Consider the following 24,844-nt stretch of genomic DNA (forward strand, 5'->3'; position numbering starts at 1 on the left):
ATTTGTTCCCTTGAAAGTACAGGGAGATCCATTAAAGCAAAGGCGCTGGGTAAATACTGGCTGCTCCTCACTCCACCAGCACCTGGGATCAGTGATTAACTCTGGGTAAACAGAGCCGACTGCCAGCCAACCCTTGGCCACAGCAAGGGGGGACAGGGGACCCAAAGTGCTCCTCCCCAGGTGTGTGGGGGATGTAAAAGCTGGAGTTGTCAGGACACTGCTGGAGCAGGATGGTGGCATGGAGCTGAAGCTGTGGTGGCTGGTGGCTGGTGGCCATTGGATGCGTCCTGCTGATGGTGTGCCATGGGCGGGATCAGCCACCAGTACTATAAATAGGGCTGGCAGTGAACCCACCCTGGGGAACAACCGCTGAACACTGGAGTGAGCAACGGACTGTGTGGGCTGGGTTGAAGGAGGTGCCTAGGAGGAGGCGTGGTGCCAGTGTCCTGTAGGGCCCAACGGCATGCGCTTGATGCCAATGCAGTGCCTTTAGGGCTTCAGGTCAACTGGGACGTGGATCACAGTGTTGGGTGAGATCCATAAGGGTTCCCCAGTAGGCAGCAGGAATGGCAGGAGCTCAGGTGGGACTACTGGGACCTTTCCTGGAACCTCCGGTTGGGCCTTGTCCCATCTCCGACTCTGACTCTGACTCAGACTCAGAGGATGCTGCTGTGGGTGGCACAGTACCCAACACTGCAGCACAGAACTCCTCCCAGGTCATCCACAGTGGCCACTTCATGGTGTCGTGCCCGCACAGTGACTCACTGCCCCGGCGACGGCACCAGCGTGCCGAGCCTGAGCCAGCTGATCCCCGAAGTATCGACCCGACCCTCACCCGGCTCTTTGAGTGCATGAGTCTGGAGTACAGGTAAGTCCCAGAACCCTTGCATGTGTCTTATGAATCCCCATATAACTGAAGGCAGAAAGCTAGCTGAGCCCTGTTCCCCAAACAGGAATTTTTTTCCATCTGACCTCCTCCTCCTCTTCTCCATGGGATGTGATGTGCCATGTGCTTAGAAATTGCCATCCTGGAAGGTTTCAGGGGGAAAAAAGCTGATGTTGAGTTGTTAGCTATGGAGCCAGGTGAGAAGCTTCTCTGTTCATGTGTAGCTTGACTATCCTCCATTCTCCAATGAGATCTGGTGTCACTGTGCCCAGCTGTATTTCCCCCATGGCCAGATCTAGCTCACTCTGTAAGGCAGCAGCGACTCTGTGGACAGCTAACACCCAGTTCTTTGGCAATCCAGCCCAGAACAGGAGTTCTGCCTTCTGTCCTTGACTCTGTCCCTATGTCCTGAGTTTATTCCATGACATGCAGCAGCACTTGGGACGGGATGACTGTATGGGTTTTGTCCAAGGTCTCCTGAAAGATTTCCTCCTTCTCTCCTGCAAAATCAGATGTGTGACTGCATTGTTCGCCTGCCACACAAATTGCCAAAGCCCAGTGACAGCTCTTTGGTGACAACAGGACAGACTGCAATGTGTCTTCTATGGTCATGGTCCACATTCTTGGAGGCAGCTCCCCTCCTTTGCCAAGCCCCAAGGTTTTGTGTTCTCTCCAGCATGGCATCAGCGTGACTTGTTCTGTTGGAGTCAGTGCTAAACTGCTTCCATAGCTTTCTCAAAATGTCCAAATGTGAAAACCTAGATGATAGAAACATAGTCCTACTATATGAAAGTAAAACCTCAGCAAAGCAGCCTTGAAGAGGTGCCCATTGCCTCATCCAGGATCTCATCCAGTGGCTGAGCTCTCAGGTTTGCCTTGGAGTCCTTGAGTGCTCAACGCAATAGGAATTGTGGTCACTGCCAGGACATCCTTGGGGATGCTGGGCACAGAGACAGCACTCCAAGGGTACCAATTCCCACATAGCACGTCTGACCCGTCACCATATCCCAGGTGGTGGATGGGACCATCCCAGTTTGCCAGCAGCCAGCACAGCACAACTCTGCTGCAAGGGGCTGGGGAAGGCAGTGCTCTATGAGGGCACAGGGAGCATCAGCATGGGGTGACCCAGGTGAGGTTCATGCTTTCTGACTGGACAGGTCACCCCTGAGTGCCACAAACAGGAGACACAGAGACACTGGTGGCCTCTCCCAGCTCCATTCTTTCGATACCTGAGCCCTGCAGCTTTGAGACTGCAGAAACAGACACAGTCACACCAGGGTGCTCCAGCTATAGACTCATGAGGTGCAAGGCAGCTTCAGTGTGCCCTGGGCTCTGGAGCTCCCAGGCAGAATGGAAACAGACAGAGTACAAGAGCTTTGACAGTTGGAGTACTGTATCTGACTGTGGGCTGGCCATTCTACTGCAGCCAGGGCTCCATTGCTCCAGTTCTCCCTCGCCCTGGACTCTCAGTGGCTCATTTCCTTCCTACACTGAGCATGGCAGTGCAGATACTGGCTCCTACGTACTGGGACACTCACCCAAGCCTTGTCCAGCCTGGTCTTGGATACTACCATGGATGGGGCAGCCACAGCTTCTCTAGGCAACCTGTGCTGGGACCTCACCACCCTCACAGGGAAGAATTTCTTCCCAGTAACTCATCTAGCCCTGCCCTCTGTGAAATCATTCCCCCTTGTCCTGTCACTCCAGGCCCTTGTCCAAAATCCCTGTCCAGCTCTCTTGGACTCTCTTTAAGCACTGAGGGAGCTCTAAGGTCTCCCTGGAGCCTTCTCTTCTCCAGGCTGGACAACCCCAGCTCACTCAACCTTTCTTTTGCTAATACATTTTTGACACACTTGTAGGCAGCAGCTGGAGAAAGGTATCAGGGTGGGAAAATGGAGTTGTGTTCTTGGTGCATTTCTACATTTAGTATTGTCTGATTTGACACTTCTCTGCATCACCTGCCATTTCACACCTCCCCTCCCAGGCAGGTTCCCAGAGACAGCACAGCCTCATTTGGGGTCACCAGCCCAATATCCTCCAGCTCTCAGGAGAGCACCCACAGTTAAACTCAGACTAACTTCCTAACCAAGAAGAAACCACTGTAAGCTGTCACCTCAGAGGCACTTGTGGAGTTCCTCATCTAACCCTCGTGAAGGGCAGGGCTAGATCCAAAGCCAGGTCAGGTTGCTCAGGGCCATCACTTTGACAGATGGAGCCCTAGGATGTGAGCCCACCACCTGTCCAGCCTGCCCAGGGCTGCCCCTCTACCACAGCAAATTGCTGTCCGTGGCTCTAGTTCAGGGTTTACCCATTCCAGTTCTTATTTCCATTTCCCCTTGGCCTTTCTCAGCACAAGTTTGAGAACTGTCTGGCTCCATCTCCTCCTCTGGGCAGCTGATGGCAATAATTCTCTCTTCGCCTTCTTCAGGATGAACAAACCTATCCCTCACACTCATCTTCTGTCATGTGTATTAGTCCCCAACCACCTTGATATCCTCCTCCAGGATCACTCCAGTTTGTAAACCTCCCTTTTTGTCCATTGAACACAGTGTCCAGACTTGGCCGTAACAGTGTGGAGCAGAGGAGAAAACTATCCTGTGTCCTGGTGAGCTGTGACTGCTGCAGCCATCCATCCTTTGCTGTCTGGACTCACACCATTTCAAAGGCAACTCACTAAACTTTCCCTCAATATTTTTCAATGACTACAGCTGGAATTCCTCCCCTCTCTAGCATTCCTCCTCTCCATTTCACAGACATTATAGCAGTCCTACCTCAGCCTGGGCAATCATTCTGGGGATATGACTTACCTTCCTTCCATGGGCAGGACTGCGCATCACCCCTTACTGGTAAAGAAATGCTCTCTCCACATCACAGTTTGCTTCCAGCAGTAACTTGTTTCCTCAGATCCCCCAAAGAGAGGCAACTCCCTTCTCTGAGGTCTTCCTCCTAAGGCTAGGATGAAGCAGTTCCTTTTTACGTATATTCCAGGACATTTAGAGCAGCTTCCTGCTTAATGATCCTTTTCCACTCTTTTTCCTGCAACATCCTGCATTCCTTGAATCCTTCCCTAGAATGTTGTACCTGCAGCCCACCTGGCTGCATCTCATTACTAAAAAAGCTGAGCTCCTTCACACTTTGGCCTTAGCACAAGAAGGCTCATCCTCTCCATCATCACACCCCTTCCTGTGACTTATTGTTGGGAATCACTGACCTGCGGAACATCCTCCTGAAGGAGGGAAAACTGGGGGCAGATTGGGAGATGTGAACTGCAGTCACTCATGGTCTTAACCTGGCAACATCTGTCTTGTGCTCCAGAGAGGAGATTTGGCAGACAGGGACGTCAGACTGGGAAGTGACTTGGAGTACAGACTCAGCCTCTCTTGTGATTTAAAACAAGGTATCTAACGAATTCATCCTCTTGTCAGCCTGTTTCCCCTGAGAGAGGAGGAATTGCTGCTATGGATTCTCTAATTCACAGTGACTTAAATGCTCACACAGGGGTAGTGAACACCAGGCAGAGACTGCAGGGATGCACTCATTCATCATCCAACCCCATTTTTTGGCAGAAGACCTCCATTCTAGAGGATCTGATGAGTGGGAAAGGCTCGTACTTGGGCTAAACCCACCCACGCTGCACTGTAGCTCTGCTGTCATTAGTGACAGGAGTTGTGCTCCTTTCTGCTGTCATTCCCCAAGGTTTTGAGAATTGTGCAGAAGGACTGGGCTGCTGTGTTGGTGCAGCCCTGCATCTCTCCAGATCACTCCTCTCTTCCCTACTCCTCTTGCTGCTAATGAAGAGGAAGGTACCCATGTTGCCGATGAAATCAGGGACTGCAACACCTGAAACTGCTGGATGAGTAAATGAATCACAGACCAAACAAGGTGCTGCTGGGCCCACGCCAGCATTGGACCCAGGCCGAGCCCTGTTGCCACCTCACCCTACCCCACAAACACCTTGTAGTGAGTGGCAGGATCTGTGTTCCCCTCTTTCTGACAGTGTAGGGCAGCAGGGCCCCCAGCCTCTTTGGGGCACCCTATTCCCTTCCCACAGTTCAATGTGAAGTTTGCTTCCATCTCCTCTGGGGAGATATTTGCAGGGAAGGGCAGGGCCCTTTTCAAGGCAAAGCAGGGAGCAAAGATCAGCCTGTTGAGCCCCAAAACTAAAAGGATCATTAAGGGGGGAAAAAAGGCATTTGGTGGTAAAGTTCAAAGGCATCTCACTGTTGCCTCCAGGCCTCACAGCAACTCCTAGTCAAGGCCCACTGGCCTCACACGAGGCCAAGGTGTGTCTGACATGCTCAGGCTGCTCTTCTCAGCTGCCTGTGAGTGAGGAACGTGGCCTTGACTGGCAGGATCTGGCCATGTGCCCAGGAATCCTGTCCCTTCCATTGGCTCCTCTACTTGGCACCATCTTGCTGTTTGCCTTTTGCATCTGGGGAAAGTTCAAAATCCTGGTGATAGTGGAGTGGTCAGTGTCAGCCTTAACTCTCTGCAGGCTGGAGTCACAGGCCCTGGAGCCGTGTGTTGGGCTGGGTCTCCCTCAGGAGACCATCCCCATCCACTCCTGCACCTCTTCCTAGAAACATCCCTACATCAAGCTCTGGAATTGTAGGGGTCCCCTGGCTTCCCCCTCTGCCAGAGGCAGATTTCAAGGCAGGTCAGAACACAACCCACCAAAATCATTATTTGAGAACAATTAGAAGCTTCACAAGTTTGAATGAACAAGTCAGAGGCTTCATACACCACTCTCATCCCCAGCACTTCCCTAGGGACACAGCCTAGTGGCACCTGGAGGGGCTGGGAACAGGGGATACAGCACCCTGACACCAGCTCAGTCTCCACCTTTCCTGCTCCATGCATGTACCAAGGAAAAGTGGGAGTCAAAGCAGCACCAAGATACTTAGGGTACAAACTGTCTGCCAGAGAGGGACATGACTCCTGGAATTTTTCTCCCGAGCTTAAAAAAAAAAAAAATCCCAGAAAAAGAAAAAAAAAAAAAGAAAAAAAGAAAAAAAAAAAAAAAATCCCAGAAAAAGAAAAAAAAAAAAAAATCCCAGAAAAAGAATACCATGCTTGCTCTTAATTTTGCAACTTCTCACTTCTTGGAACTTCTCCTTGCTCTGGAATTGTGATCCTCTGTAGCCAATAATTACATCTGAGGTGGCTGTTTCCAGCTGCAGATAGCTCTCAAAGGGACCCCTGGAGCTCCTGGCATTGCCCCGAGGCCATTGGGAGAGTTGGAGAGGTGAAAAGGACCCCAAAGTAAGGCAGAGGGATCCTGGCCTCCCCTGCAGAGTTCCTGGGGCAGCAGGACCCTCAGGACCTCCTTGGTGGCTGCACATGAGGGGTTGTGTCCCTCGGCTGGATGAAAACAAGACAAGGAGTGAAATTAGACTTCTTGCACTGCAGGTTCCATCAGGGACATCACCACCATCACTATGATGAGCTGCAGAACAAACACAGCTGCCTTTGGGAACCAGGAAATGGGAAGCAGGGAGCCCAGCTCAGGCTGGGGGTGCAGGTTTGCAGGGATCGGTGTGGAGAAGAGGCTGGGGCAGCTCTGGCGTCACTCTGTGTCTGCCTTGGAGCACAGACAAGTGTCCCTTAACATCCTGAACATCCTCCAGTGTTGTCCTGCCTTCCCAGACCCTCCACAATGGCTCCCCTGGCTGCCCTAGCTGAAGGCAGCATTTCCAAGCCTTGCCTAGTGTTAAAGAGAGGGTCAGAATTAGTGCCCAAACACTGAGTGATGAGGCAAGAGCCACTACAGTACATGTCACCACACATCTCACCTGAACAGGAGACTTGCCTTCCTGTCCCCCAGGGCCCAGGACAAAGCTGACTTGGTAAGGGGCAGCAGGATCCTGCCTCGAAGCTGGGGTTCAAATGTCAAGGAATCAATCCTCAGTGTGCTGTGCTTTAATTCAGGGGTTTGAGAAGCTTCCTGTGAGTCTGTGAAGCTCAGGGTTTAGGTCTCTGCAGTTCCCAGATTGTGCAGGAGCTTGGAATGCTCCTGTGGGTGCTCCTGCAGGTTCCTGGTGAGCACCCGCAGTGGAGCCACATGGCTGTACCTGTTCCCGATTTGCCACTAGGCTGGTGGCCCCTGGGCATCTTTCAAGGTGGTGCCCCTCAGCCTCCCTTTGCTTGGTGTTTCAGTGGGAAGCTAGTATCTCCAAAGTGGAAGAATTTCAAGGGGCTGCGGCTGCTTTGCTGGGATAAAATTCGACTCAACAATGTGATCTGGAGAGCATGGTACATCCAGTGTGAGTATGGGCCAGACCCCACTCTGTCTGCCAGATGCCAGGCTGTGCCAGTGGGATGGGGCTAGCATTGGAACAACCACATACAGGTGCAGAGATGGAGCATGGATACAACTGTATTCTCCCCTGTGCAGATGTGGAGCGGAGGAAAAACCCTGTGTGCAGCTTCATCACCCCTCTGGAGGGCATGGAGGCTGATGAACACCGAAAACCAGAGGTAGGGCAGGATCCCTTGCAGGTCTCTAGGGCAGCAGCAGGTCTGTGTGGCACAGTGGGGATCTGGAGACGCATTGCATTTCATAGTTTTCCTGGAAAAGGTGTTTCTGATACGGCACAAGGAAAGCAGCCCTGGCTGTGGGGTGCTGGAGCTGAGGAGCTCAGCCATGACCCCTTGTCCTGTCCCCCAGGCTGTTGTGCTGGAGGGCAACTACTGGAAACGCCGCATTGAGGTGGTGATGAGGGAGTACCACAAATGGAGGATCTACTATAAGAAGCGGGTGAGTGGCTCTGCCTGTGCTGCTTCCCACCCTGTGACAGTGCCAGCAGTGGGACGGAACAGTGTGCCCAACCTGCAGCGGTGGCTGACAGGGCAGGACGTGACATACTTTTGCCAGCATGGGAGGGGGATGCTGGCTGGCCCCCTGAGCTCTCCCTGCCTGGGGGGTGACATAGGCTGTCTTCTTCCAGCTCCGAAAGTCCACACGGGAGGAAGAGATCTCCAGTCCAAAGCGGGTGAGTCTGCTGAGAACAGGTGGGAAGTGGGAGAAAGGGGAGCACAATTTGGACCCCTGCACTGGGCAGAAGGACAAAGAGAAGCCCCAGGGCATGATAAGCCCATTGGAATGGAATGCTAAGCATCTGGGATGCTGGAATCACCCTCTGGAAGCAGCAATGTGCCTGTCATTAAGGTCTGGAGGGAGCAAACACTGCAGGGAGCATGGGAGCTGCCAGGGAGAGCAGCCAGGGAGCCATGGACCCTACACACGAGAGCTATCCACTGGACTCCTTTCCTCTGCCTCATGCAGGATGAGAATGTCTGGAGGCCAACAGAGAAATGGTGCAACCAGCTCTTCTGCAATGTAGTGCCCATGCTACTTGGGGATGAGGAGGAGGAGTGTGGGAGCAGGCAGCATTTCGATTTGGACACCTTCCTCTCGGACATATCTGACACCCTCTTCACCATGACACAGATGCCCAGCACCCACGAGGCACTCCCTGAGGATGGTAGGTGCTGCAGACCATGCTTCAGCAGGATGTGGAGGAGGAATACAGATGCTGCATCTGGGCTTTGTCCCTGAGAGCTGCCAGTCATGTCCTTTTGGGCAGGCAGGGTCCCCTGGTATCTGCGCTGATGGAGCAGGGGAAAGGGATGTTCCTGTCCTGCCCAAACAGGAGCCACCAGGAGAGGGGATGCTTACGGAGTGTTTGGGCAGGGTGGGATCATCCCCTTCTCCTGTGGTTCCCTATGCACCAGCGTGTGCTGTCCCAGGGCTGAGCTCCCCAGGGATCACCGGCACCATGAAGGAATTTGCCCCAGCCCACAGGGCAGGTCCTGCTTCTATGGCCACTCTTTGATGTCCCTACCTGGCCATGTCCCTTGGGCATCTGCAGCTCCAGCCAGGTTTCATGCCAAGAATCAGCCTTTCACTGGGGTTCCTGGGAACTGGACGTGACCCTAGAAATGCTGATGGACAGAGTGGTGGGATGGGATGGCCCTGGCTCTCCACAGGGTAGGCACTTATCTCCCTGCCCAGGGCAGGGTGCAGTGACACAGGGTGACTCTCGGGTGACACAGAGATGTGACAGCCAGGTAGGTGTCAGGGCAGTGGTGGGAGCAGCCCTCAGGGTGGGTCTTGGGGATGCAGTGGCTGGGCCTTGATGTTCCAGCTCTGCCCTCTTCCAGCGTATGTTGGGAATGCTGACATAATACAGCCGGATTTGGCACCCCTGCAGCCCAGCCTAGATGACATGGACATATCAGGTAAGAGGCTGCCTGGATACGGTACCACATCCCACCCAGCCCTGTACCCTGTGACTGCCTAAAATGAGGGATCACAGGTTTGGCCTGGCAGCAGTGGGAGCTGCTGAGACAGGCAGAAAGCCCTGGACATCCAATGGCATGGGAAAAGCAGCATGGATGGGCAGGGGCTGGAGGGCAAAGCCTAGTTGTGCCTGCCTGTCCCTGGAAAGAGCCATGGAAGGTCAGGAAGGGCTTGGCCAGGAGCTATGGGAGGGGATTTCTACAAAACGGTACTTTCAAGAGTGCCAAAGCCCCTCATTTTGGCAGCAGATAGAGGAAGGACAATCGTCCCCCAGAGGAAGGGGAAACTTCTAGAGAGTAGGTTCTGCTGAGTCCCCTCCTCACTCCACTCCCCAGACAGCCTGCTTTGGAGCTGGTACTGTGTACTGGACTGTGCTACATCCCCTAAGGACAAGTCACTGTCCCTGCCAGGCTGACCAAAGACAAATCTGGTGCTGGTTTCCAGCTGGGGCAGGGGGCTGCTGAGGGAACACCAGCAAGTGGGCAATGGCAAACTCCTCCATACCGCCATGCTGGCTCTGAGCTGTGAAAGTCCATGCAGTCAGCTGGGACGTGTCCTGGTCCCAGCAGTGTCCCCAAATGCCAGGGCAAGGCACTATTGGGGACCAGCTTTGCCCTCAAACATGCCAGAGCTGGTAGCCTGGGCACACTGCAGGGTGAGAGCCGGTGGGGGTTGGTGGCTACCCAGCTATAGCTAGTGGCCTTGGGCAGCACCAATATCTCCAGACCACTCTGTGTGCACCCTGGAGCTCCACAGCCCATCTCCACTTCCTCCAGGAGGAGGAAAAAAGGGTACTTGCGCCATATGGCTGTGGGGTGTTGCAAGACCAGATGCTGGCTGGGAACAGGCTGTGCACGCTATGTGCCAGGGCAGGTGGTGGCATGGGTGCCCTTGGGATGGATGTTTCTGGGATGGATGAGGTGGGAAGACTCCTGCCAGCACCCTCTCAACTCATTCCAACCAGAGATCCCATCAGAATGAGATGTGCTTGGAAGATGTTGCCATGGCTGGTGCTTCACCTTCTGTCCCCTGGTGCCCCAAGTGGGCATCAGTTGCTAGAAGGTGCAACAGCTCTAAGTGGTTCAAATTGACACTTGGTACGTGTCCCTTGTCCTGAGAGGTCCAGTATGGTGTTACAGCAGCAGCTCCAGCATCTCTCTGGGGACCAAACATGGCACCAAGCTCAGCAGGAGATGGCAGGAGCATGGTGGTTCCTTTCTGAACAAATACATCAGTCAGCTTGTCTTTTTTCCTGGGAAAAGGTCTGCATTTTGCTTCAGAGTGCTTCTTGGCAATGGGATGGGTCTTACTGCAGACCACAACATCACAAGGAAACATCCCTTCCTGCCCTGACCATGTCCAGCACTGCAGCCCAGGGACTCTGCTGGGGCTCGGGAGGGTCTTAAGTCTAACTGTGGCTCCTGGTCTGCCAGGCTACTGTGTCATGGGACAGAGTATCATCCCATGGGGTGCTTGGAGACCTGTTGGTGGGAGTTTTGTCCTGGATGAAGCAACTCCCTGCGTCATAAAGTGTTACATCTGAGCACCGCTGTGTGTGCCATGTAGCCCTGGGGCTGTGGGGAGAGTGGGAAGAGAAGATTGAGGTGCTGAGTGCCAGCCAACCCAGTTATGTCCCAAAAGGTCACTTTTTCAGCAGGGCAAGCAACATGGGAGCAAGGATCACCCAGCACCCTCGTGCAAAGCTACACAGGGAAGGCATGTGGGGTGGGCACCATGGGGTCACAGGGCTGTCATTGTGTGGGGTGGTGTGGCAGAGCTCAGTGCCTGTCAGTCAGTGCCTGTCAGTCAGTGCCTGCAAACTAATCCCCAAAAGAGGAAGCCTTTCGTGTCTGCAGCGGGTGCTGGAGTGCGATGTGAGGCAGATGGAGAAGTCCTGATGGCAGAGGCGAGGGAGCAGTCCAGCCCTGTGCCCTGCTGGCACCGTGCTCCAGGTAGGATCAGTGCTGGGCACTGGGGCTGGGCTGTCCGTCCCATGGGGTGGCAATGCCCTGCTCCACAGCAGGGCTCTTTCCAAAGCCTGGGACAAGTGCTGGAGGGTCTTCAGGTTGGGAAGGCCCAATCACATTGGAGAGCATCCCCAAGTTTGAGCAAGAGACCAAAGGTGTGGTTTGCTGACCACGCAGGCTCTTCTCCCTTGAACAGGCTGTGTCCTGGCCATGCTGCACTGCCTGAAGCAAAACAGGGCAATACAACAGTGAGGAGGAGCATGGGCAAGAGTTATGGGGTGAGGAAGGGGCGGGAGAAAGGGAGGACAAGGCTGCCAGGGACTGCCACCCACCTTCCATCCCTGTAGCACAGTGAGAGGCACAAGAGAGTCTGACAGGCATGGTGAGAGGCATAATCAGATCTGACAGGCTGGGTACCAAATGCCTACAAATACTTGCAGAGTTTCACTGCTGGTGGCAGAGACATCCTGGTGTGGGCATGGCTGAGGTGGGGGCAATGTGGGGCTGGACTGTATCCCAGGAAGGCCAAGCTCCTGCCTGACAGCGCTGTGGCACACACAGAGTGCTGGCCTGCGGAGGGGCAGGGATGGCCCTGACATGCTGTCAGGGATTCACCATGGCTGTGGCAGTGGGTAAGGGACAGTCTGAGAGCTGACTGGGACATCTCAACAGTGGGTCTGTCCTGTCTCAAATCAGTGTTCCCCTCAGATGGCAGCGCCTGGCATGCTGGAATCATCACTGTGCCCAGTCCCATGGCATCCCACAGTGCTGGCTTGTTTGCTCCTCTGGTGTAGATTCAGCAGGATGTCAGGCCTTTGTGAGTCCCAGCCAGGGAACCCCTGGTGCTGGGCTTGGACGACAGATGGTACTCTGAGCATGACTGTGCACACCAGGCAGGCAGAACTGGCAGCAGGGCCTGGAGCTGGCACTGCCAGTGCCAGCCAAGGGCTGGAGAGCACACTGGGTGCTTCCCAGAGGAAGATGTCCCTTGCACAGTGCCAGGGGCTGCCAGGCAGCAAACCCAGTGAACCCTCCTGCTCCATCCTACAGGGAAGCATCCAGCAGTACCATCTGTACCACAGACAGTACCACAGACATCCCCTCCATGAAAAACCCTCTCTGTGGTGATGCCAGAACCAACACTGACACAGGCACTGAACCAAGGCATTCATGGGGCTGATGTGCCCAGGGAGACAGCTGCCAAAAGCATGGGGCCAGCTCTTTGTGCTGGCGTGTCTGGGGCTGCGGAAGCACCAGGGTTGTGGGAAGGAGAGAGGAAGGGAGAGAGAGTCATGGCAGGGTCACGCGGCTTGGGCTTTGGGAAGGCCATGGGATGTGGTTAGCCGCAGGCTGCATGCATAGTAGCACTGGACTGGGTAGCACAGAACTTGTCTCCACGCCATGGGACCATCCCCATGGCTTGGGAATGCCATGACCTGATCGTCCATTTCCTCTGCTGTGGCTGCCCCCCAGCCAGTGTCACAGTTCCTGCCCCAGCCAGGGGCAGGATACAGCAACACACACCCCTGGGAACAGCTCTGGGGCTGGAGCATGTGGAGCTCAGCTGGGTATTGGTCATGGGGTCCCCACACTTGGGTAGCATTCCAGGTGGGTTTTTCTGCCCCTATGCATATGGTAACATTGGCTCTGGGTGAAAATGTGCTGGAGGTGCCATGGCCCCAAAAAGTGCAGAGTTGCCAGTAACAGGGTATGGCTCCACCCCCTCATGCCCCAGGGTGTCCCCCTCCTCTCTGGGCAGGTCCGCTTATGCTGGTCACTGTGTCTCCACTTGGCTCTGCAGAAATCTTCACCAGCCACCGGCCACCCCCATCTCAGACACAACTGGGCTACCAGGATCCATCCTGCTTTTTGCCCATGGCTGATCCCCTGATCAGCAGTGGGGGGTCCCTGATGGGTGCTCGGGGCCTGCCTGTGAGCCCTGAGACGCCACTCCTACCGGGCACCCTCCTCCAGGTGAGTGGAATCCCAGCCTGCAGCCTGTGGTTTACAGGTGGTGTACCAGTCACCTGCCCTGACCCTGCCATGTCTTCTGCAGCCCAGTGGTGCCTCCCACCTCAGCCTCCACAGCGCCTTCCTGGGCTCTGAGCTGCCCCTGGCCCCCCTGCCCCCCGAACCCCGTGACGTGGCACCCAGCAGCCTCAGCCCCCAGCACCGACAAAAGCCCACACTGCAGTATGACTTCCCTGGCAAGTGCCTCAGCCTGGAGCCACCATCACCCCACTATGTCTCCCCCATCCCATCCCCCCGGGCACCGCTGCTGAGCCTGGAAACGGCCCTCTCCCCCTCCTTGGCCCCCTGCTCTAAGTTCCCTTACATTAGTTCACCTGACCCCTCGCTTGTCACCCACCCTGCCTCTCCTCTCTCGAGCTCTTGCTTTGCCCCCTACATCCCAGGGCTGGACTATGCCACAGGCATGGGGCCCCAGGGGCATCCCAGCCCTGCTGTCTCCCAGCTTCTGCCCCCCACACTACTCGGCAACTCCAGGTTTGCCCCCACCAAGGGGCTGCCCCAGGGTGGGAGTGGGCGACCCAAGGCGAAGCCCAGTGGCACCAAGGCAAGGAGGCTGCCAGGACAACCCCTGTCCCACCTGCCCGAGCCCAACCCCTGCCTGAGCCAGCTCCTGACCACAGGTAACAGGGTTGGGGGGCTGTGGGGGGACACAGGAGTGAGGGGTGGGGCATGCTATTGTGGGGATCTGAGTGGGAACCCCATTTCTCCCTGGGGTTGGGACACAGACAATACTGGGCAGGGCACATGGTGATCCCCACAGCAGGGTAGTTCCAAACTCAGGGGTGAAGCCATGCCTGAGGGATCACCCTAGCTTCAGTGGCCTCAGAGGGAGATGCAGCCCAGCCCCAAGACTCGGGTAAGGGCACTGCTGGGAAGTTCCTTTGTCCCCAGTCTGGTCTCTATGGCCCATTGTGGGCTCCCTGGTGTCCTGCCTGTGGGTGTGATGGGACAGGTTCCTTGGGCACTGTCGTGGCCCTCTGCTTGCTTGAGGAGGGGCTGGGGCTCCCTGCCTGCACGAGGCTCCTGAGAAAATCCCTGTTTCAAGGAGAACAGGTTCCCTCTCCAGAGGTGCATCCCTGTTCTCTGGGGAAATCCAGCAGGGAACGGGCTGCAGCAATTCTGGTGCAGGGAGGGGCTGGCTGTCTCCTGGGGCAGGGAAGGTCACCCCAGCCCCAACAGCTCCATGCAGCAGCACCCATCTGCTCCCTGCTCCCTCAGCCAAGCAAGACCTGGCACTGGATACTCCTTGCCCGATGGGTGCAGGACTCATGCCCACAGCCCCAGTCTCCCCGGTAAGTACTCAACAACACCCTGGGTTGGGAATTGCCTTCTCCTGGCTGCTGGGGAGGGGGTGGAGATGGGCTCTGGCAGTCACACTTTGCTGTGGGCTGGACTGAAATGGAGGGGAGGAGGGGGCACTTGGCTGGGTGGCTGGGGATGGCAGGAGTTGCCTGAGTTTCTTCTGTAAAAGAACCAAGGCAGAGGTGAGAGACATCACACTTGCAGGGCCCCTTTCATAGGGCACTGGGGCTGCCCCTGCAGGTGGTGGCACGGGGCTGTACATCCCTCTTCCCCATCCCCTCGTGAGGATTTGGCTGCCAGTGGCTGGGCAGTGGCCAGCCTGGTGTGCGTGGGGTGCTGATCCTCCAACTCCCGTTCCCTCTGCCTTCTCCCAGCAGCCAAGCACTACCCCCAAAGTCCCCGCCACCTTCCGCTCCGGAATGGCCCAGGTGAGCTCAGGACTGGCTCCTGGCTCCAGCCCTTCCCAAGTGTTGCTGCACACAGTGGGCATGCAGCCAGGCCCCCTGCAAGTCCCCAAGGCAGAGCAGCTGTCCCCCACCTTGGCTTGTGGTGAGTCTGGAGCACCCCAAGGAGCTCCACAGGGCATGGGGGTTCCTGCAGAGACATGGTGGGAATTTTCATTTTGGCTTCAATCCTGGCAATTTTCATTTATCCCTCTGTTCCTTCTGTGCCTCTTCACCTGCCTCTTTCTCCTGCAGCAAAAGCAGAAATAGGGAAAGACAAAAATGGACCAAAATGTCGGGCTGTGGTTTTGAAACCCCGGAGCTCGGTTTTGGAGCAAAAAGCATCCGCTTTCACCCACAGTAACCAGCGTGGCTGCTGGAAAACAGGCTCTCATGTTGTTCCCAGTTTAGTGCAGTGCTGAAGACCATAACCTTGCTGCCCTTACAACTCTCTCCACACAATTTCCACCCCAAGAAATGCTGGGAATTTAAAATGTCAAATCCCAGATGTTCCCATTTCTGAGCATCTGTAAAATGAGTGGGATTTGGGATAAATGTGTACTTGGAGGCTGAAGTGGAGCATCCCCATCAGCTGAGTGGGGTGGCTTGTCCTGGGGTGTAGGCAGCACTGTGGAATGGCCCTCTCTGCCCATCCCAGTTGCTGAGACATCATCTTGTCTTGAGTGCTGTTGCTATCCCTCTCTTCATAACAGCATCTTCCCTTTTTCAGGCAGTGACTGGCCCAAGCCTAGTGAGGCTTCACCAGGACCCACTGCAAGGCTGGGCACTAGCATCTCCCTGCACCAGCCCGTGTCTCGTCCAAGAAGGCCTGAGTCCAGCAAGGTATGGCAGGAGCTGCCAACTTCATATGCACCCCCCTTTCCTCCTCCCCGCAAGACACCATCCACCCTCACTTCGAGCTTTGGGCCAGCCTGTCCCCAGTAGGGCTGGTGGCCCATGGTTGTCCCTGCTGCTGGGAGGTGCCTGATGGTGCTGACCTGCAGCTTGAGAGCCGGCGCATCACACACATCTCCGCTGAGCAGAAGAGACGCTTCAACATCAAGCTTGGCTTCGCCACCCTGCACAGCTTGGTGAGCACACTGAGTGCTCAGCCCAGCATCAAGGTGAGCACCCAGGGCCAGCCCTGGGCATGCAGGGACATGGCATCACCCAGATGCATCCCTGCTGTGACCCACAGCACAGAGCTCCTCTCCTGCGCCCCAGCCTGTGGTGCAGGAGGCTGGAGCACACAATAGGCACACAGTGCGTCTGTGCAAGGGTTGTCTGGGCCCCCTTCCCCTCTCACCCCACGGTCCCCCAGGTCAGCAAGGCCACCACCCTGCAAAAGACAGTCGAGTACATCTGCAAGCTGCAGCAGGAGCGGGCAGCTCTGCAGGATGAGGCACAGCGTCTGCGGGAGCAGATTGAGGAGCTCAATGGCTCCATCAAGTAAGGGGGCTGTGGCTGGGGGAGATGGGGGAGCACTGTCTGCTTTGGGGTAGCCTGTTAGGGCAAGCAGCAGTGCCAGGACAGCAGCGGGACATGGCAGGTCTCCCTGGAGCACCTCCCGGCTGACTGTCCCTCCTCAACCCTCTCTGTGGAGGGCTGATGGTCAAGAATCAGGATGGAGTAGGGCCAGGTTCCACACTTGCCCTGGGAGAGGGATATTGGCTGGTAACTCCTGTTGAGCTTCTGTAGCTCCCAGACTCACAAACATGGCCCCACAACACTGGTTGTGCCCCACAGCCTGTGCCAGGAGCAGCTGCCGGCCACAGGGGTGCCCATCACGCGTCAGCGCTTTGACCACATGCGCAGAATGTTCGACGAGTACGTTCGCTCCTCCACACTGAAGAACTGGAAGTTCTGGATCGTATCCTTTGGGGCCAGTTGCTCCCTCTCACCCTCCACCAGACACCAGGTGCTCTGATTCATCTGCTGCTACTGGGTCTTTGATGTCCCTCAAGCTTGGGAGGCTTTGGGGACCACAGGAAGATGTTTCCCAGCCAAAGTCACGTGGTGAGAACATTCTGATGTTCTGTGAGTAGGAGGGATATTCTTCTCCAACGGATCAAAAACAGTTGGATAAATGGTCCTCAGGGAAAAGAGAAGTGGAGCTAAGCTTATGGAGGGAATTGCTCCTGATGACATGGGAACTGGGTCTGAGAGGCAGCAGCCATGGATTAGGCAAGGCCCAGACACGAAGCTGGGGACATGAGGGCTTCAGCTTGGTGATTGCATGGCATACCCTGGAAACACAGGGATGGAGAGAATCAAGGGCCAAGGAATCTGTTGGCAAAAGGCTGTATCTGCCTCTCTGTGAGCATGGATTAGACACACTGGGACTCACTGGCAGAGTCTGTGAGGTCTGTGAAATCCCAAGTGGCAGAGTGATGAAAGACACTGCTGTCCATGGTCCCATCCAGCACAGGACATCTGGACAAGGCAGAGGTGACTTCTGATGCAGAGCTGGGGAGCTCCTTCCTCAGGACATGGGGTATCGTAAAGCCAGCATGAGCTCCAGGACATGCTTGCGGTGGAGGTATCTCTGTAGAACACTGCCTGCATAAAATCACAAGGCTGGTCCCTGCAGGCTGGGAGCAACAGGGGAACTTATGGGACACACTGGTGTCCTGCCTTGCTCCTGAGCACTCTGCTAGCTGGTTCCCTGACCTGCTTTGGAGGACATATCTTGTGTCTCAGCAACATTTTCTGGCAGCCCCAACCATGATAGGGGTTTTGCATCTCTTCCACTGCCTACCCAGGTGACACTCATGCCATCACCCCAGCAGTTTGGGCTAGTGCCAGGTGTGGTGCTGTGTTGAGAAGGCACTCAGAAGGTCTGTTCCTTGGCCTATTCTGCTGCCCCAGCAGCTCTGCTCCATGTCCAGAAAAGAAAGTCTGTCCTGCTGCCATAGGAGGGTGATACCCACGCTGGGAGGAATGAGACCATTGTCATAGCAAAGCTGGTCCTTAACTCCTCTAATCCCACCAGTTCAGTATCATAATCCGGCCCCTCTTTGAGTCTTTCAATGGCATGGTGTCCACAGCCAGCATGGAGACCTTCACCCAAACATCCCTCGCCTGGCTGGACCAGCACTGTTCCCTCCCAGCGCTTCGGCCAAGTAGGTGGCCCTGTGCCTGGCTGTGGCACCTTGAGCAAGTTGGGTTGGCATGGACTGAGGGAAAGGCAGAGGGGAAAAGGACAGGGGTGTCCTGGGGGATGGCAGGGCTGATCTGTGGGATGTTCTGGGCCTCGTGTTCAGTGCTTTCCCGTGCTCCTGTCGCACCCACACCCCAGCTGAGGCGGAAGTGCCCTAACCCCGAGTCCTGGCAGGGCAGGCTCAAAGCCCCTCAGGGTGGGTTTCCCTTCACCGCGTCTGCTGGGGCTGCGGGAGAGACCAGTCCCACCGCTCCGGGGGCTGGAGTGGGGCTAGGCAGCGCCGTCTTCCCCAGGATGGGTCATGCCTTCCAGCCCCCTGTCCCCTGTCCCCGCAGCCGTCCTGAGCTCCCTGCGACAGCTGAGCATCTCCACCTCCATCCTCAGCGACCCGGCCCGTGTCCCCGAGCAGGCGGCGCGGGCAGTGGAGGCGCTGGGACACCCTGGCGCCTCCTCGTCCTCCTCCTGACTGCTCCGGGGTGTGCCACGGGCACCGGCGTGGAGAGCCGGGACTCCACGAGGGCTGTCCCACCCCGTTCCCCTGCAATAAAGGACTTTCTGTGCCACGGACTTCGCGGAGTTCTTCAGCCCTGGGCCGCTTTGGGCACGGCCGGGAAGGGCGGAGGGGAACCAGGACTTGAGGGGGTGAGACCGAAAGGGGTGAAAGGAGTTACTGGGACTGAGAGGGGGGGGCGGGGGCAGGGGCGGGAATGAGGGAAACCGAGGTTGGAGGCAAGTGAAGGAAGAAGCTGTGTGGGGGTGGTCCGGGGCTGGGGGAAGATGAAGGGTGGTGTGGGCAGGGGCTAGTGGGGGCGGGGTAAGGTGAGAACTGGCGGGGGCGATGCCCGGGGCTTGGGGGAGTAGAGACTGGAGGAGTGCCGGGGTTGGGGAGCATGAGAGCAGGAAGGATAGGGATCGGGGGGAGTAGATGTAGAAGCTGGGGGTGGGAGATGGGGAGCCTGGGCTATGTGGAAGACACGGGTGGTCAGGTGCTGGGGGGGATGTGTTAGAAGAGGGTCTGGGGGGTTGACGGGGCTTTGTGGGAGGCATGGGCTGAGAACAGGGGCTAGGAGGGTGTCTGGGGGTGTCCGTAGCTGAGGGGCGGACAGCCGGGGCGGGGGAGTGCAGTACCACCGCCAGGGGCCGCCCTGAGCGGATCACTGGGGCCGCGTATGCGCACACGGAAGTTCCGCCCCCCCCCCCCCCCCCCCGGTACCGCTCGTTGACGCGGCGGCGGGAATATGGAGGCAGCGACGGCGCTGGGTGGGTCCGGGTTGCCGGGCGCTCTCATCGTCGTCATCCTCCTCGTCCTGCTGCTGGCGGTCGCGCTGAGACGCTTTGCTCCGCGGGAGACCCCGACCGCCCCTCAGGACGGTGAGTACCGTGCGGAGGGTGGGGCGCCGGGCAGCGCGGAGCGTAGCTGAACCGGACCCAGCGACCCCTCTGCTCCCGCAGGACCCAGGGCGAACGGGCACGCCAGGCCGGAGGAGCCGCGGAAGGCGAAGCCAGCTGCTAGGGCTCGCAGGGAGAAGCCGCAGCAGCACAGCTTCACACACCGGCTGCTGGTCGCTGCCCTCAAGGTATCGCGTGTGCCTGGGGCCGGTGCCTCCCCGGTGCTGATGCCAGTGTGCTCCTCGGTATCGGTGGTCCCCCTCGATGGCCGGTGTCCCCCCGGTGCCGCTGTCCTGTCGGGGTCCGTGCAGGTGTCGCTCTCGATGCTGGCGTCCCGCCTGTGCCGGTGACCCCCTTCCCCCACGTTCCCCACCAGTGTAGGTGTCCCAGTGCGCCTTCCCTCCCACTAACCCCCACCCCCCTCCTTCCCCTCCCCGCGTCCTCCATGACCACTCTCTGTCTACAGGGCCACAGCAGCCCGGTCACCTGCCTGGACTTCAGCAGCAACGGCAAGTACCTGGCGTCATGCTCTGAGGACCGCACAGTGCGGCTGTGGAGCACCCGGGACCTGGCGGGGCGGGAGCACCGCTGCCTGCGTGCCAACGTGGAGCTGGACCACGCCGAGCTTGTACGCCTCAGCCCCGACTCACGGTATGGAGGGACTTTGTGCTGGCACCAGGATGTCCTGCAGAGCCGCCAGTCTCACGGCCAAGCTGTGGTGGGATCAGGGGTGTTGCTCTGGGATGGGTGGAGGTGGCATCTCACTAGGTTATCACAATATCACTAATCCGTAGCCTTTCCTGAAAGCAGGTGGCACTTAATCACAGTACGAGATGGAGGGGACCTCTGGAGGTCATCTAGTCCAGCTCCTTGTGGGTTAATGGGGTTTTCAGGGCAAATATCCCAGTGCCCAGCTTGCTGCACCCATGGAAGGTACCTGTTGAGGTCACTGCCAGCTGGAATGTGCTGCTGAGTCTCTCCGGTGGTCAGGGGAGCTCTTGCTGGGTGGGAAATTTGGTGGAAAAGTGTGTTTTGGCTTTTTGAAGTGGTCTCTTTTAAAAAGAGAGGAAGGGATCTTGTTTCCTGGTGTGGATAATAAATTCCATTCTTTTTCATTCAGTGTTGTAGTTGAGCCAACACAGAGAGAACTTCGTGCCCTTGTAAATATTTTACCTGCCAGTGTATCCTTCCCAGGTGCCCGAGTGACCTGGGCTGAGCTGGGGTTCAAAGCCTGTCCCTCCACAGGGCTTTCATTGTCTGGCTGGCCAATGCTGAGACTATTCGTGTCTACAAGATGGCCAAGAAAGATGATGGCAGTTTCACCTTCACTGCAACTTCTGGGGACTTCCCAAAGAAGCACAAGGCTCCTGTCATTAACATAGGGATTGCAGAGACAGGTATGGAAGTGAGCTGCTCGCCTCTCCACATCAGTTTTGATTTCCTTGTGAAGCTACTGGATTCAGTGTGTTGGCATTTTTGGCATTCTCAGGGCTGTACTGAACTCTGTAGTCTCTTAGGGTTTTTTTTACTCAGTTTGCTACCAACTGAACCAAAAGGTGTTGTTTTCATGCCAGTTATGTCCCTGTAACCAGCTCCCCGATATGCACAGTCTCTTAATTTACATTTTCAGATATGCTGTTGCAAAGAGGTCTGGTCTCAATATTGAGAAGGATCGCTGTTCTCTGGGCCTCCAGTCTCTCTTTAACCAGTCAGAAATCTCTCTAGTGAGTTCATATGGTCTGTCGTGGACTTTTGGGATCATCTAAAACAGAGGTGGGGTGGGTGGGTGGAAATTACCTTTTAGTGGTGAGGGCTTGATGGATTAATGCATCAGTGGCAGCTGGAAGCAGATGGATGTGGATGTGAGTTCACCTCTGTAATAGGAGAGCAGGGAAAATACTAACTGAGGCTGGAGCTGTGAAAGTGAAAACTTAAACTGCAACAAGTAGCTGGAAAGTAAACAGGCAACTCCCTGCCTGGGCTGAGGTGGCAAAGGGGAAGTGGGAACAAGCAGGAGTCCAGCATGGGCACAACCAGAAGTCATGGATCATGGTGGTATGACTGGGATTCAGTTGCCTGCCTGCAATCCACACCTTGAATGGTGCTTATCCTGGAGCTGATTTTGGGCATGCAGATCAAGTGGAGTAAGCTTTGTTCCTGTTTGTGGCACAGCCCAGTGGGGCTGCATGTGGGGCTCCCAGCTCTGTTTGTGGGTGGGGCTTAGGGTCCTGAATACATGGCACACATGGGTTCACAGTGTCTGCTGCCTGCTTGGGAGCCGGGGGAGTACTGACACATAACCAGGAGCTGAGTCTTTTGCTACTGCTTTTTATTCTGTCCCAGGAGACTGACATTCCTTGGATTTTGATGCTGCTACTGGTTTTCTCCAGCTGCAGGGAAAGGTTGTCCTGGGGCTTCATTGAGTCTGTGGCAATGTTAGGTCTGGGGCCTCTCAGGATCTTTGCCTTTTTTTTCCCCAGGGAGGTTTATCATGACAGCTTCCAATGACACCACCATCCTGATCTGGAGCCCAAAGGGAGAAGTCCTGGCCAGCTTAAACACCAACCAGATGAACAATGCCTATGCCACAGTGTCACCCTGTGGGAGGTGAGTGACAGGCAGGACTCCAGGCTGCTCTTTTGCACAGGACAGCATTAGTTCAGACAATCGGCAGTTAGTTGTTATTGTAATGCAATTTTCTGAGAGTTCCCCAGTTGAAAAAGGTATTTTGGCTCTCCAGGAGATGGAGCTGATGTGGGTTCAGGCACTCCTGTGTTGCCATCCTGCCTCAGCACTACTGTTCTGGTAACCTGAGAACAGTTTTGGCCTCAGGTAGCAGAGGTGGGACAGAGCAAATGGCCTATGCAAAGAAAACAGCATTTTGAACTTGTCTGTGACCTCTTAAAGGTTAAATATAAAAGTAAAGGACTTATTTCTGGGAGAACTGCACTTGCTGCTGTGGGTTGATTTGCCTTGCTCCTGGTGTGAGGAGTTTGGGGATCAGAAGCATTTAGCTCTTTTACTGTGACCAGAGAGTTTCTCACTCCTGACTTGTTCTGGTGTGTTCCCTTTACCAGCCAGGTTTCAGGAAAAGTGGAAATTCAGCTGATGAGACTTGAGTGCTGGAGTCAGGACAGGCTTGCAGAGCTGTGGCCCTGCCTTGCTCAGGTCCTCTGTAAGAGGCAACCTGTGTCTCTTGCTTGTTCCTTCACGCAGGTTTGTGGCATCCTGTGGCTTTACCCCCGATGTGAAGGTGTGGGAGGTGTGTTTTAGCAAGAACGGAGACTTCAGGGAGGTAACCAGGGCTTTTGAGCTGAAAGGCCACACTGCTGGTGTACAATCCTTTTCCTTCTCCAATGACTCAAGGAGGTATGTGTGTGTTACCCACTCTGAGTTACCCTTAGGACACGTAAGCTCATCTCTTCCAGGGTTCACCAGCTGCACCACTGAGCTGTGGGGTGGTGGTAAAACACTTCCCTGGGGAGCCAAGTGTGGCTCATGCCACTTATGTACTTATGTATTCCCTGCTCACAGGAATCTCCTGTGGTTTAACAAGACTAAGTGCTGATGCTGCACCTGGATCAGGGCAACCCCCAGTGTCAATCCAGGCTGGGGATGAACAGATTGAGAGCAGCCTGGGGGTGCTGGTGGGTGACAGCTGGACATGACCCAGCCCAAAAACACCCCTGGGTTGATCCCATAGTGTGAGTAGCAAGGGAGAGGGGAATTATGCCCCACTCAGGTGAGACCCCTAACTGCAGAGCTGCCTCCAGCTCTGGGGTCCCAGCACAGGAAGGACATGGGGCTACTGGAGTGAGTCTAGAGGAAGCACCAAGATGATCAGAGGGATGGAACAGCTCTGCTATGAGGATAGGCTGAGAGAATTGGAATTGCTCAGCTTGGAAAAGAGAAGACTTTAGGTTATGTAATTGTGGCCTTCTAGGACTTGAAGGGAGCTGACAAGAAAGAGGGGAGCGCAACTATTTACAGGGGCCTGGAGAAACAAGATAAGGGGGAATGGTTTCAGGCTGACAGAGAGTGAGTTAGATGGGATATTAGGAAGAAAGCCTTGGTTGTGAGGGTGGTGGGGCCCTGACACAGGTTGCCCAGAGAAGATGTGATTACCCCTTCCCTGGAAGTGTTCAAGGCTGTGTTGGAAGAGGCTTGGAGCAGCCTGGTCTAGTGGAAGGGTTTTTTGCTTTGCAAAGAGAACACAGACTGTATGTGTGTACAGTCTCACCCTTCCCAAGAGCTCTCTCTCCGCAGAGGATTCCTGATTCAGGAATTCAGGGCAGGGTAAGAGGTGCCGCCCCTTTTCTACACACTTACCGTGCTCTCTCTTGGCTGCAGGATGGCAACCGTGTCAAAGGACAGCACATGGAAATTCTGGGACACAGATGTGGAGTACAAGAAGCAGCAGGATCCATACCTTCTTCTGACAGGACAGTGTGGAGTGCCAGAGCCATGCCGCATTGCCCTGTCCCCTGACGGCCGCACAGTCGCTGTGGCAGGCAGAACAGACATTGTGGTGTACAACACACGGCGTGGAGAGGAGGAGGAGCGTTTTCTTGGCGTGCACAGCCACAGTATCACTGACCTTGCCTTTGACACCACTGGCCGCTACATTGTGTCCTGTGGAGACCGCATTATCCATGTCTTCCACAACGCTGCTGGGCATCGCGCAGTGGTGGAGGAGATGGAGGCCATGCTGAAAAAAACTGGGAACAAAGCCACACAGGAGAGGCTGGAGCAGCAGATCTCCAGCGCTCGCAAAGCATTGGCTGCCATCTATGGCAAGAAGCACTAAGCTACTCGTACAGCCAGAGGCAGCTGCACTCCGCCTTTGTGAATGTTTCTTTTTAGTAACTGTGAACAGCGGTAATAAAAGAGTACCTGGGTCCTTCCTTGTGTGCTCTGTGATGGGCGGGACAGGGCTGGGGACAGTGGGGTCTCCCAGTGTCGCACTCTTGCATTGTTTTCTCTCTGGGCTTGGATTATCAATGTCCTATGGAAGTGATTGCTAAGGTGGCACCTACGAGTTTTCCTGAGCTTAGAAACGGGAATTAAGTGGATTTAGGGTAGGTTTTCTGGTGGTTGTTGTTGTTGGTTTTGGCTTTTGTTTTCTCTCCAGGGGAGCTGCCAAAGCTCAATCTTTAATGCTAAAGGGTGGGAATTCTGCTGCAGGGGACGGGTCAGTGCTGTAATGATGCAGCGGACTTAGGGTGGCCCCATTCCGCCGGCCCGGGTTCTCAGGGTGATCTCGCGGTGGCGTGGGGTCAGACTTGCACCGAAGGAAGATGGCGGCGTACCCTCGCTTCGCTCGCACGTCGTTTCCCGTACGCGTTGTGGGGGCGTGGACGCCTG

General features: G+C 55.8%; 2 protein-coding genes across 3 annotated transcripts; both read left to right on the forward strand.

The window, feature by feature from the left end:
• The first annotated feature begins 451 nt into the window (after nucleotides 1–451).
• Nucleotides 452–18,557, forward strand: MLXIPL (MLX interacting protein like). The gene is made up of 17 exons (XM_040082534.2): nucleotides 452–868; nucleotides 7,043–7,149; nucleotides 7,281–7,363; nucleotides 7,554–7,643; nucleotides 7,834–7,878; nucleotides 8,172–8,370; nucleotides 9,050–9,127; nucleotides 12,915–13,129; nucleotides 13,212–13,806; nucleotides 14,405–14,478; nucleotides 14,863–15,037; nucleotides 15,662–15,774; nucleotides 15,936–16,055; nucleotides 16,253–16,380; nucleotides 16,678–16,801; nucleotides 17,924–18,053; nucleotides 18,427–18,557. The coding sequence occupies exons 1-17, from the start codon at nucleotides 567–569 to the stop codon at nucleotides 18,555–18,557; spliced, it is 2,709 nt and encodes a 902-aa protein (XP_039938468.1). The 5' UTR covers nucleotides 452–566.
• Nucleotides 18,558–19,300: 743 nt separating this feature from the next.
• Nucleotides 19,301–24,380, forward strand: TBL2 (transducin beta like 2). 2 transcript variants are annotated; one of them, XM_040082811.2, is made up of 7 exons: nucleotides 19,301–19,462; nucleotides 19,544–19,668; nucleotides 19,947–20,131; nucleotides 20,726–20,877; nucleotides 21,961–22,087; nucleotides 22,697–22,849; nucleotides 23,831–24,380. In XM_040082811.2, the coding sequence occupies exons 1-7, from the start codon at nucleotides 19,330–19,332 to the stop codon at nucleotides 24,285–24,287; spliced, it is 1,332 nt and encodes a 443-aa protein (XP_039938745.1). In that variant the 5' UTR covers nucleotides 19,301–19,329; the 3' UTR covers nucleotides 24,288–24,380. The 2 variants fall into 2 exon arrangements, with proteins under 2 accessions (XP_039938745.1, XP_039938746.1); XM_040082812.2 differs by lacking the exon at nucleotides 19,544–19,668 and having other exon boundaries at nucleotides 19,330–19,462.
• Nucleotides 24,381–24,844: the final 464 nt, after the last annotated feature.

Source organism: Hirundo rustica, chromosome 19, assembly GCF_015227805.2.
Source record: "Hirundo rustica isolate bHirRus1 chromosome 19, bHirRus1.pri.v3, whole genome shotgun sequence".
NCBI lineage: Eukaryota > Metazoa > Chordata > Aves > Passeriformes > Hirundinidae > Hirundo > Hirundo rustica.

Coding starts and splice junctions, on each gene's coding strand:
- MLXIPL (XM_040082534.2), top strand. CDS start 567: ATGGCAGGAGCTCAGGTGGGACTACTGGGACCTTTCCTGGAACCTCCG. Junction 9,128..12,914: donor AGATGACATGGACATATCAG/GTAAGAGGCTGC, acceptor CTCTCTGGGCAG/GTCCGCTTATGCTGGTCACT. Junction 15,775..15,935: donor GAAGGCCTGAGTCCAGCAAG/GTATGGCAGGAG, acceptor GCTGACCTGCAG/CTTGAGAGCCGGCGCATCAC.
- TBL2 (XM_040082811.2), top strand. CDS start 19,330: ATGGAGGCAGCGACGGCGCTGGGTGGGTCCGGGTTGCCGGGCGCTCTC. Junction 19,669..19,946: donor TGCTGGTCGCTGCCCTCAAG/GTATCGCGTGTG, acceptor CTCTGTCTACAG/GGCCACAGCAGCCCGGTCAC. Junction 22,850..23,830: donor TTCTCCAATGACTCAAGGAG/GTATGTGTGTGT, acceptor TCTTGGCTGCAG/GATGGCAACCGTGTCAAAGG.